Genomic DNA, 13474 nt, shown 5'->3' with positions numbered 1-13474 from the left:
TTGCTTATGAATTGAAGATCAATATTTTTTTTAAAAATAATACTTAAGGTATTATGTTTAGACTATCATCCATTCATATAATTCATGATTTTGTAATTTTGAGTTTTCAGGAAGATTGTACACACATCAAAAAAAAGTTTTGTATCACCCCAGTTCCCAGAACTCCTGAAGATAGATGTTGACTGCGGATATTGTATCACAAACACAGTCCCTTTGACTGTTCAGAGATGTCACTAAACCTGCCCAAAGATGTTAACAACCATGCATGAGCAGCGCCTATTAGATGGAGGGGGCCCAACAGCCAATCAGTTCCAGTCCTTCCACCAGGAAGGAGGTATGCGGCTTGTGTTGTCTATATTTCAACCAAGCCTAGATGGTCAATACCGTGGTTCGATCATGTCTGCATTGTTACTTTGTGCCAGGAAGAGCTCTCAACAAGGGAAGTATCCAGGCATCTTGGAGTGAACCAAAGCGATGTTGTTCAGACATGGAGGAGATACAGAGAGACAGGAACCGTCGATGACATGCTTCGATTAGGCTGCCTAAGGGCTACTACTGCAGAGGATGACAGCTACCTACGGATTATGGCTTGGAGGAATCCTGACAGCGATGAAACCATGTTGAATACTGCTTTTCGGGTAGCCACAGGATGTCGTGTTATTACTCAAACTGTGCACAATACACTGCATGATGCGCAGCTTCTCTCCCAACGTCCATGGCGAGGTCCATCTTTGCAACCACGACACCATGAAGCGTGGTACAGATGGGCCCAACAACACGCCGAATGTACCACTCAGGATTAGCATTACGTTCTCTTCACCGATGACTGACGCATATGCCTTCAATCAGACAATTGTCGGAGACGTGTTTCAAGGCAACCCGGTCGGGCTGAATGCCTTAGACACACTTCCAGCGAGTGCAGCAAGGTGGAGGTTCCCTGCTGTTTTGGGGTGGCATTATGTGGGGCTGACATACACCACTGATGGTCATGGAAGGCGCCGTAACGGCTATATGATACGTGAATGCCATCCTCCGACCGATAGTGCAACCATATCGGCAGCATATTGGCGAGGCATACATCTTCATGGACGAGAATTCGTGCCCCCATCATGCACATCTTGTGAATGACTTCCTTCAGGATAACAATATGCTCGACTAGAGTGGTCAGCATGTTCTCCAGACATGAATCCTATCGAACATGCCTGGGACAGAATGAAAAGGGCTGTTTATGGATGACACAACCCACCAACCACTCTGAGGGATCTACGCCAAATTGCCGTTGAGGAGTGGGACAATCTGGTCCAACAGTGCCTTGGTGAACTTGTGGATAGTATGCCATGACAAATACAGGCATGCATCCATGCAAGAGAGCATGCTACTGGGTACTAGAGGTACCGATATGTACAGCAATCTGGACCACCACCTCTGAAGGTCTCGCTGTATGGTGGTACAACATGCAATGTGTGGTTTTCAAGAGCAATAAAAAGGGTGGAAATGATGTTTATGTTGATCTCTATTCGAATTTTCTGTACAGATTCCAGAACTCTCAGAACCAAGGTGATGCAAAACCTTTTTTGGTGTGTGTAATATTGTATAAGTGTCTAGTGTTTGTATTATTTAATGTATGTTGTGTGTATCAAAATGAACGAGGGGTGTTTGAAAAGTCCGTGCAAAGTCCAAGAGATGGCACCACTGGCACGTATTGAGGTCATGTTTAGTCAGCAGCATCTTTGCAAAGACCGCACGCCAAGTTTCAGCCATATTGGTCTATTTCTTTGTCATTGGGATTCGTGTGAATCAAGGAAGTCGAGTGATTGTCAAAAAATGGACGAAAAAGAATTTTGTGAGGTGATTAAACATTAATTTATGAAAGGCAAAACGCCTCAGGAGACTAAAGAGAAGCTTGATAAACATTATGGTGACTCTGCACCTTCGATTAGGGCAGTTTATAAGTGGTTTCAAAATTTTCGGAGTGGCCATATGGGCATCTTTGAACGTTCTGGATGCCCTGTGGAGGTTATGACTCCAGAAATCATTGATAAAATCCATGATATGGTGATGGATGACAGAAGAGTTAAGGTGTGTGAGACTGCTAGTGCTGTGGGCATCTCAAATGAATGGGTACATAATATTTTGCATAAACGTTTGGACATGAGAAAGCTATTCGCAAGATGGGTTCCGCAATTGCTCACGCTTGACCAAAAACCGAATCGTGTGGTGTTGCAAGGATGGTTTGCAGCTGTTCAGGAAGAATCCGCAGGACGTTAAGCGTCATTTCATCACTGTGGATGAAACATGGATACATTACTATTGTTATTGGACCATTTGAAAACCGAGCTGCAAGAAAAACGCCGGCGATTGAACTGCAAAAAAGTCCTTTTTCCATCACGACAGTGCACCAGGACACACCTCAGCAGTTGTGGTCGCAAAATTAATGGAAATAGGACTCCAACTCGTTTCACATCCCCCCTGTTCTCCAAACTTGGCTCCCTCGGACTACTATTTGTTCCCCAATTTGAAGAAATGGCTGGCGGGCCAAAGATTTTATTCAAACGAGGAGGTGAGTGTAACAACTCATAGCTATTTTTCAGACTTGGACAATTCCTATTATTCAGAAGGGATCAACAAATTAGAACAGTGTTGGACAAAGTGTTTAAGTCTAAAAGGAGACTATGTCGAAAAATAAAAAAGGTTTACCGCAAACAAATAAGTAGTTTTTATTTTTGAACGGACTTTTGAAACGCCCCTTGTACTACGACAGGAGTAGAGAAAGGATGCCAATGACATCACCAGCTAGAAGATCAACATGTAATTCTGCAACTGGCCACAGAAAACACGTAAATGGGAATAATAGTGCTGTAAGTGTTGACAAGGTCAATAAATTTATTATTGAAATGTATTATTAAAAGAACATATGTGCTGAAATAATTTTATAAATATTAGAAATTTGGAGGAGCCAGATTTTATATGATTAATTTACAGACATTACTGTATTCCAACAGTAGGGCTGAGCACCTTAGGAAATAAAATAAAATAAAATAAAAAGAAAGAGGTTGGACTTCTTTCCTTTTTTTTAATTTTCTATTTTTTTCAAAACCAGGTAATCTCAAAAAACATTTGGGGGATATGTGGCATTTATGCCACATCTCTGCCCACATTTATTACATTTTGATGTTATGTTTTAATGCACATTATGGGAAGATTCTGCTACAGGTGGCTATCAAGTTGGTAGGATCACAGGAGAGACTCACCAAATGACACGCCAGATGGTCACATAGTGTGACAATGCCCAGGCGAGCAAGAGCCGTATCACTCTGGAGCAAAGAGAAATAGTGGGGATTCACCTACCACACTGGGTGCCAAGAAGCAAATCTTTTATCATTTACATTTACTGTTTAAAAATTAATATACAGCTCCATCTGTGCTGATCACATTACTTGCACTGAGAACATGTTAATAATAATTTCAGTATCACTCAGTTCATCAGGAAATGCTAATTACAAATTTTAGTTACTGTCAGTGCTTGTTGATGGAAAGGATGGACCAATCACAAGTGCGCCCTAAGAGGACAGGTGCCAAACTGTTAAGATAACTCACTAGTAGTCTACGATCAATTTCAGACAAGGTGATGCATGAATCCGTGTGTAAAATCTGACCTCATATAAAGATGGAACAGTTTGTTGAAGATTTGCCTCGGATGACATACTTGTGCAATGTTGTGTTAATCCAAGGCAGTCTATTATTGGTTTTTGAGGTGGCAACATGCAAGCTAGTGTGTGAAATGCAGCTCTACATAATGATGGACTTAATTGTTTAAGTTGCCTTGGAAAACCTATTTGTGTGATTTTATGCTGATTCTAAGATTGTATGCAGGATTTTTGTGACTTTTGCAGTGTTCGCATACTAACGATTAATGACCGGAAATCTAGGTATGACTATTAATGATAGACTGGCTCTGGAATTGTTTTGCTAGTTTTGCGATTCATGAAATAAAACAAAAATAATTGGCATCCTTTCACAACCAACGGAGAAGAAACCAAGCAGGACAATGGCTATGGGACATCTTTAAAAGACTTGAGATAAGCAAGTTGCCTCCAGTTGTGTGCTAGGGAAAGTGATCACAGACATTTCTTGCTAAAATGCATGATGTTTGTTAATCCTGGCACATCTTTACGGTGGGAAGTTTCATTTACTGTAACCCACTGTGTAGCTTATAGGGGTCAAAAGCACATTTACTGTGAGACTACATTTTGCCACCGACCCTAATATTCATTACATTGTTTGCTCAATGGGTGGCCCATGTTGAACACCACCACTCCACATAGGGGTGGACTCCCTGCCGCATTCCATGTCACCGGTCAGGGCAGTTTTTCCTGGCACAGCATCACAGCATTTCCAGAAGCTGGGGCAAGTATGGCAGTCACCGTGCTGCTACATGCAACTTTGCCATTCAAATCAGCTTTAGATCATCGTTCTCAGCATTTCAAGATATCAAAGTTAAGTTTTACAGTTCTTCTGAAAACCACTGGCAAACTAGTTCAATGGCAGCAATTCGCAATGACACAAAGTCAAGTAGATTCGGAGTTGCCAGCTTTAGAATATACAAACATGCAAGGAGAATGGCTTTCAGCACTGTCAAAAACATATTATGTAGATGAACTGTATGAAGCAAAATTAGATAACATTAATATCTCCCCTCAGGGATCAGAACACAAACTGTCGAAGAAGGCAGATACTGGTTACTGGCAAGCAAAGGTGTTTGAAATGTTCGACAATTTACAATCTGAAGTTCGGACTAGTGCTTAACATTCTTTTCATGTGGTGGCTGCTTTCAAAAAATAAGTTTCACATTCAATTACAGAATCGACAGACAGCATGAATAAGCAATTTTCGGAACATAAATGGCAGTAGGAAAGCCTCACTTATGACAAGATTGTTGGCTTGGAGAATAAACTGTCTTCTCAAATTACTAACATATGCACAGAGTGACACAGCGAGTAGAATGCATACACATGAAAGTGTCAAAACATCTGTAGGCATTCAGTAATGATTACCGAGCTTCTGTGTCATAACGTGAAACATGCCAAACTAATTAATTATTTGTTGCTAATTCTATTTACAAATTGCACAAAAAGGAGGAACAACTTACTCACTATGTAACAGAAGTCGATAGCTTGGTGGTCGCTGAGCAGTAGGCTCATGAATCACTTCAAAATAGCAGATAGGATTTAACGAAAATATGAAAAAAAAGATTACAGACTTTTGCAAAAATACTGCAAAATAGTTAATAAAAATTTTGAAAAGGATTGCACAGCAGGTTTCTGTCAGAGACAGCATTTATTACGTTAAAAACTGTAGTAGATTTGAACTGCAGTGTTTGATACATCCAAAAGCATTTGTTAATGAGTTTGACCATGAGTTACTCAAATCCTGGAATCAAAAGGAAGAAACTGCTTTCATTACTGGTGGTAGGACACGTGACCAGATGGGCACAGGAAGTTGTGAAAATGTGTACTGGTAAGGGTGAATTTCAAGAAATTCTTCTGTGATAGCACTGATTGCAAGAAATACAACAGGAATTATTGATAGATTTCTGGAGTGGGGGGAGGTACCAACAGTGGTTAGGCTCTAAGAAAAGTTTCTGTTATTATTTGTTGTCCATACTACAGTATTTAGGCAAGTTAATAGATACTACATTTTTATAATGGGCTTGGAACAAAAACTTCCATTTGATAAGAGATGTGCTTTGGTATCAACAACCAGAGGTAGTTACGACAAATTTGTCAGATTTTTAGAGTGAGTGGACGTTTACTACATAGTAGTGGCCAGATGGCGAGTAACCAGATCATTTGAATAGGGAAGGCTTGAAGCAGCACCTTAGGTTCACACTTTTATATGGTAGGAAAGTTCGGACTGGTCGTGGGCCATGCTGAGTCTAGGCCAGGCAGTGCCCAATAATGTAAATGAGGGCAAAACTGAGCAAGATTCTCAAAATTACCATTGTGATAATGAGGACTGTCCATTAAACTAGAGGCAATCTCAGATATGGAATGAGCAGAAACAAGGTCGTTACAGCTCCCACCAAGTTCAAGAGTAGCAAATATAAGAACATGAGCTGAAGATGAAGTAATGACGGACATACCAGAGGAGGATATCACCACACAATGGCGGAAGAATACAGGGATTGTTTACGATGCAGCTGACAGCGCGCTACGTGCATTTTCGAATGAAAAACAGGTTATTAATGATGAAATGATACTAAATCCTTCTCATGGTAGTAGGCATTTCCAAAAAGACAATGAACCACAGAGGGAAAGAAAGTAGGGCAAATTTAGTGTGTTCATTCTGTTGGGGGCCAGTGAATACAAAGACAAAGTGAGTTTTAGAGGCCGAGTTAGCCAGGGAAGGGTTAAACAGAGTAAATGTTGATTCTGCGAAATCTATCTCTACTAAAATGTCTGTGAAGCTGCAGATTTGATCTATGAAGTGGTATTCAATGAGGATTCCAAATATTGAAAGCATAGAAAGTGCAACATCAATGAAGTGGGAGTCTTATGTGGGAACACAAAGAAAGGTGTCATCACAAGAGTGTGGTTAGGTGTTATATTCACTCAGCCTAATGTATAGGATGAAATATGTTATAGCGCAAGCTCAGTGCAGTCATTTAGAATCTTGATATGTTGCGCTAATCAAAGGACCCATTTATGTATAATTAAGAACCCCACATTATCAAAGAGCTTTCTCCAGCTTGTCCCATCATTTATACACATTCTTCTTGCAATCATCATGTTCTCTGTGTTTGTTTGACATAATGCGGGCATTAATCCAAGACAGGAGTAAAGGGGGGGCTAATCTGATGAGAAAATGCATTTCAGTCTTCTATGATTTACAGTGGTATTTCTTCACTCAGTGTAATCACTTTTATGCAAACAAAATCTTTCTTTGTTTGCAACTTGGCTCCAAACATCAAGATGTAGACATTCCTTCTAAACTGAGAATTTTGAAAGTGATCAGAAGGACTTAGATCTACATACTCATAGCACGATATTTTCTAGTCCATCAGTCATCTTCCAGCTGAAAGCATTAAAGAAATAGCTCACAGCCAGTAATGCCATATGATAAGTGTTCAGCAATATACCTGCAAAACCCATGAAATCCTACTTTAAAAAACTGAGTTCATCTGGGGAAAAACGCTCCCTTTTGGCATTCTATCATGCTGATCACTGTAAGTTAGAAATGGGGAACATGAGAGGTGTGTCAACTCCATAAATAATGAGAACTATTCTACAGATACCAAATTATTGTATTCTAGAATGAAATTTTCACTCTGCAGCGCAGAGTGCCCTGATTTGAAACTTTCTGCCAGATTAAAACTGTGTGCCGGACTGAGACTCTAAATGGAATTTATCACAGGAGAGCTTTTGTGAAGTTTGGAAAATGAGATGAAGTACTGGTGGAATAGGTTGTGAGTCATGCTTGAGTAGCTCAGTCAGTAGAGCACTTACCTGGGAAAGGTAAAGGCGGAGTTCGGGTCTCGGTCTGGCACAATGTTTTAATCTGTTAGGAAATTTCATACTGTATTCTGCCCCAACTCTTACTATTGTAGGTAACTCCCCCCCCCCCCCCTCCCCCATGAGCTTCCTCACTATCCTCCAATGTTTTGTGTGAATTCACTATTGTCATACAACATTAGTACTCTGAATTACATAGATGTAACAACAAAACAACTTGACCAGAAGAAGGGACCGGTTGGTAGGACATGTTCTGAGGCATCAAGGGATCATCAATTTAGTACTGGAGGGCAGTGTGGAGGGTAAAAATCGTAGAGGGAGACCAAGAGATGAATACACTAAGCAGATTCAGAAGAATGTAGGCTGCAGTAGGTACTGGGAGATGAAGAAGCTTGCACAGAATAGAGTAGCATGGAGAGCTGCATCAAACCAGTCTCAGGACTGAAGACCACAACAACAACAACACAACCAATCAATTATTTATAAAATTATTTAATTGGATGGATAAAAAAATCTACTCACCAAGCAGCAGCAGAACACACACATAAAAGACTGTTGTGATTGGCAAGCTTTCAGAGCCAGTGGCTCTTTCTTTAGGCATAATGGTTGAAGGGGAAGGAAGAAGGGTGAAGGAAAGGACTGGAGAGGTCTAGGAAAAGGGGTAGATTTTGGGGAAATTCCCCCAGACCTAAATCTCTCCAGTCTTTTTCCTTCACCCTTCTTTGTTCAAATGGCTCTGAGCACTATGGGACTTAACATCTATGGTCATCAGTCCCCTAGAACTTAGAACTACTTAAACCTAACTAACCTAAGGACATCACACAACACCCAGTCATCACGAGGCAGAGAAAATCCCTGACCCCGCCGGGAATCGAACCCGGGTGTGGGAAGCGAGAACGCTACCGCACGACCACAAGCTGCGGACTCACACTTCATTCTTCCCCTTCAACCCTTCTGCCTGAAGAAGGGGCCACTGGCTCCGAAAGCTTGCCAGTCACAACAGTCTTTTATGTGTGTGTTCTGATGCCACTTGGTCATCAGATTTTTTTATCTATCCAATTGAATTACATAGACGGGAATTGTCATCACAACCCATCCTTTGTTTCTGTAATCTCAGATAGCCCCTGCCTCACACTAACCTCCATCCCTGCACCATGGACAGTTCACCCATCCTGCACTCACACCCTCCTCCTCTACAGTCTCTCCCCCCCACCATTTCCAGTCCACTGCCACAACTCCACCTGCCTGTGGCCAGAATATGCCCACCAGTACTACATTTCTGTTGTGTGTACCTTGAGCTCGCCTTCCCACTACCCATGCCATTTTCCCCTCACCCACTTCACCCAACAGAATCCCTCAACTCAATCAAGCTGCAGTGCTGGGCCAATGTAATCACCAGGGACAATATAGCCATACAGCTGTATTTATGTATGTCCTATTATCTCTGAAGAAGGATTCATCCAAAAGCCAACAACATCTAAAATCTTGTTTAGGTGATGACTGAGGATACCTCAACAAGACTTCTTCTGTTATTTACATTCCATGTTGTTAATTGCTTCAAATTAGTGAGATACGCATCATTTCCAACAAAATAAGCAAGTTTAACACTTAATATCATAGAGCTTCAAGAAACATTATATATATAAAAAAAAGAACTAGCACAATTTGTTAAGCATTTAAATCTTATTGGCTTTCCTCAAGTTGCACCAAACAATCAAACAATTTTAAAGCTATAACACTATATGTAATAATGAAGATTATTTTGGGCTAAGAGCTGGCTACTCTGAGTTCACAATCATTTACTTGAAAATTTTGCAGTAGTTACTAAACAGATGATTTTTTCAGAGATAGTGAAAGTGAATATTAAAAATGAGAAAACAATCAATGTTCTGGATTTAAAATTAATAATTTACTATCAAAAATTCAGATAATATATACAAGATTCAGCACACGGATTAGATATTTTATGATTTGATTGCCTGCTTTGCGGCGTGGGCTTTAGCTAATTTTTGGGCAACAAATGCCTTTGCATCAAAACTTTCTGCAATTTTTATTTTCTTTATAAGGCCCGCTTGAAATTTCTTCTCTTTTCTTAGCTCTCTTCGCTGGCGAACTTTTGCCCATTCAAATTTCATTCTTTTACGCAGTTTTCGCAATTTATGTTTCTTCATTTTTCGCCTCCTGATCACTATGAGCCGTGCAGCAATTTTCTCAGTAACATTTCCTACAGTAGGCACACTGATATCCTTCACTGGAATTTCACGTAAGTAGTCAATAATACTGCAGGCTGGAAGTTCAAATATATTTGATGAAATGACATTAGGTGCATCGAGCACAGGTGGAACTGGCCTCCTTTGTGTTACATTAGGTGAAAACTGGAGAAAAGATGTTGTTACTCTGTCATTCAACTGAAATATTTTGTAATTACTTGTTACTTTAGTGCCAGTAAAACAAATTTCTTTGAAATTTGGATTGGTAATTCCTTTTGGCATGACTGCAGTCCCAGAAATATAACTGTGGTGTGAACAGACCAATGCTCTCTGGGAGTAGCATCCTGTAACAAAAATATGAGAAAATTATAAAGCAAACTACGGAGGAAAGAATAAAATATTTATAATGTAAAGAAAAGAGAGACTGCCAGCAGCCATGTATATGACATGATAAGTTACAGGGAAGCACAACTGAAAGACACTAACACATTAGCTTTTAGCCACAGCCTTTGCCAGAAAAAGAAACACATGCACCTTCATTCACACAAGCAAGCACAACACACACACACACACACACACACACACACACACACACACACACACACGACTGCCATCCCCAGCAGCTCATATCAAAATGCAACTCTCAGGCAGAGTTGAAGCAGCAATCTGGAAGGAGCAGGGAAGGGGATGGGATAGCAGTTATGGGTGATGGAGAGAACAGCATTGTCCAGCAGAGTGTGCAGGGACTGGACTACCAACAGGCAGATGGTCAGGAGGCTGTGGGACTGGGAGGTGGGGGCACACAGAAAGCAAAAAAAGGAGGAGCAGGGAAAGATGGGCAATGCATTGGCACAGGATGGTACACAAAGAGAATGGGAGGTGAGAATAGGGAAAAGGTGATAGGAAAGAGGGTGTGGGAAATGTTGGGTGAGGCTGTGGGGAGGGTGTGTTACTATAGCTTGAGGGCAGGATAATTTTGGGATCGGACAATGTGTTATAAGGATAATTCCCTTCTCCATAGTTCAGAAAAGCTGGTGATGAAGGGGAGGATCCAGATGACTCAGGCAGTGAAGCAGCCATTGAAATCAAGCATGTTATGTTCAGCTGCAATTTGTGCCACAGGATGGTCTACTTTGCCCTTGGCCAAAGTTTGGCTGTGGCCATCTATCCTGATGTATAGCTGGTCAGTAGCCATACCACCAGGAAAAGCTGTGCAATGATTGCACCAGAGCTGACATATGACATGGCTGCTTTCATAGGTGGCCCAACCTCTGATGGGATAGGATAAGCCTGCGACAGTACTAGAATAGGAAGTGCTTGGTGGGTGGGCTAGGCAGGTCTTGCAATTGGGTCTTCCACAGGGATATGATCCTTCTGACGAGGGAATGGAATAGGAAATGTAATAGGGATGGACTAGGATGTTGTGACTTTTGTAGCAAAGAAGTGTTTAATAAGGATACTGTTTGGTGTCCACGCTGGAATCGTTTGTAGCCAGCTTTTTAAGAAGTGGATGTACTGACAACAACCTCACACACCACTCTCCCCCTTATGAAGTCTTTTGTCAAAATTTAAGTCTAAATAAAATACATAAGAAGCAGAGATGAATGTAGCATTCAGCCATAATACTCTTTGACCACCTACCTTGGGATGTAAAGATTTTAATACATAATAAAGTTAACTTCAAATACAGACTGAAATCATACCTGCTTTACAACTCCTCCTACTCTAAAGAATAATTTCTGAATGCAGACTAATACGTGTGTGTGTGTGTGTTTTGCAAATCTAGATTTGGGAGGCATTAGAATGTGACAGTGGCCCAATGTTGGACTGCATGGGCACACAGGGGCTGGCTTCCTCGTTGTCAAGATTCTGGTAGACCACATCTGACCTCCACAAGAGAGAGCTGCCATAGTGTGCATCGAGCATGTTGCAACCCCTTCAAATCAGCACCAGTAATCTGGTAAGAAGTAATGTACTCCCTGCAAGATTGTGTGTCATCCTGCACAACTGGTCAGAGACCAGCAGCAGCTGGACTAGGGAAATCCATCCTATGTGTAGGCTGCAACCAACACTTCAAGACAAACAGCTATATTTGGAGTGGTGCCATGACCAGCCAGCGTAGACTTCTAATGAATTGTGTCACACAGCATTTAAGTGATGAACTGCAGTTCTGCATTACCCTTGATGACCATTATCAAGCGAGACAGGAACTGGCCCCAATTTAATCCTCATGCCACTGAGAGGATGAGTGAAATAATTGTTAGTGTCAGTGGTGTTCACAAAGTTAAAATCGCTAAAACTGAACAAGGCCCCAGGGCCTGACAAAATCCCTATATCAGATTCTATAGTGAATATGAGGTTGAGTTAGCTACTCTTCTAACTATAGTCTATGTTAGACAGTTTGACCAAAAGCCATGGGTACTACAAGTGATCCACAAACTGCCATCCAATATCCCTGACATCAATTTGTTGTAGAATCTTAGAACATATTTGGAGCTCAAACACAATGAGGTATCTCAAACAGAATGATCTCCTCCATGCCAACCAGCATGGATTCCAAAAACATCGATCATGTGGGACGCTGTTCATACTGTATATTAATGACCTTGTGGGAAAGTTAATAGCAACTTCTGACATTTTGCAGACGATACAATTATCTATAGTGAGTTAGCTACTCTTCTAACTATAATCTATCTTAGACACCTTGACCAAAGGCCATGCATGCCCAGTTCCCAGAAAAAAATCACAAGTCCCATCCGTTTACAAGAAAGGTACAAGAAGTGATCCACGAAACTGTTGTCAAATATCCCTGACATCAACCTGAAAGAAGCTGCATAAATATTCAGACACCTCTTGATAAGATTTCAAAGTGATACAAAGATTGCCAACTTGCTTTAAATGTTTAGAAACTTAAAACTGTGCGCTTCACAAAACGAAGAAAAAAGTGGTATCCTATAACATCAACGAGCCACAGTTTCAATCGGCCAACTCCGACAAGTACCTGGGCGTGAATAATCCATATCTAGTAACATGACCGGAATCATTATATAATGCAATTAACACATATACAAAACAAACATGCATTAGAGGCTATTACCGTTTTGGTGCGCTAAACGGCGAGACCACAGCGTCCTTAGATATAAATGCCATGCACCTGACGGTGGTTTGCAGGGTATGGAAGTAGATATAGCCTATATGTCCTTGATAAACATGATACTGTTCTAGCGTACAGTGACAGAACTGTTCTCCGCATAAAAAGATCGGCAATTTGAGTGTCACTGCTATCATGTTCTGATGAAAATTAGTAAACTTACTGGAAATGAGGGAGCATGACTGCGAGTATTAACTTCAACAAGAACGTAACAAATTAAAGCAAACGACCATTTGTGCCTCAAACTGCTTAGATACAGGCAATAAATGGCATTTCAGTCGTGTTACTCGAATGAAATAGACTGGGTTTTTAATGATCTTGTATTTTACTCGTATCTTCATGTGTATGTGGAATACGATTTACTTCTTAGTCTGTGTGTCAACGTAATGTTGACCCTAGTTTAAACGTGCTAGAACAACATCATCAAGCAAAGTAATTATCAGGGCAGCACAATATTACGTACTTGAAAGCTGACGAAAACAATCGAGCAGTTTTAGTTTGTACATAACAATGATCAACACCTCACCGCACTCACCAAACGTAAACACAACACATCTGTATTCAAAGACCTTACGTGGAGAAAAAAAGAGTCCGGGTTACTA

At 40.9% G+C, this 13474-nt stretch overlaps 1 protein-coding gene across 1 annotated transcript; it reads right to left on the bottom strand.

Moving 5' to 3' along the window:
* Positions 1-9398: 9398 nt before the first annotated feature.
* On the bottom strand, positions 9399-13437 carry LOC126234318 (uncharacterized). The gene is made up of 2 exons (XM_049943003.1): positions 13408-13437; positions 9399-10065 (listed from the first exon to the last, which is right to left on the bottom strand). The coding sequence occupies exon 2, from the start codon at positions 10001-10003 to the stop codon at positions 9476-9478; it is 528 nt and encodes a 175-aa protein (XP_049798960.1). The 5' UTR covers positions 10004-10065; positions 13408-13437; the 3' UTR covers positions 9399-9475.
* Between the last annotated feature and the right edge of the window lie 37 nt (positions 13438-13474).

The sequence above is a fragment of the Schistocerca nitens genome, chromosome 2, assembly GCF_023898315.1.
Source record: "Schistocerca nitens isolate TAMUIC-IGC-003100 chromosome 2, iqSchNite1.1, whole genome shotgun sequence".
Lineage (NCBI taxonomy): Eukaryota > Metazoa > Arthropoda > Insecta > Orthoptera > Acrididae > Schistocerca > Schistocerca nitens.
Note: the sequence above shows the minus strand (reverse complement) of the source record. Positions and strands in the feature narration are given on the sequence as shown.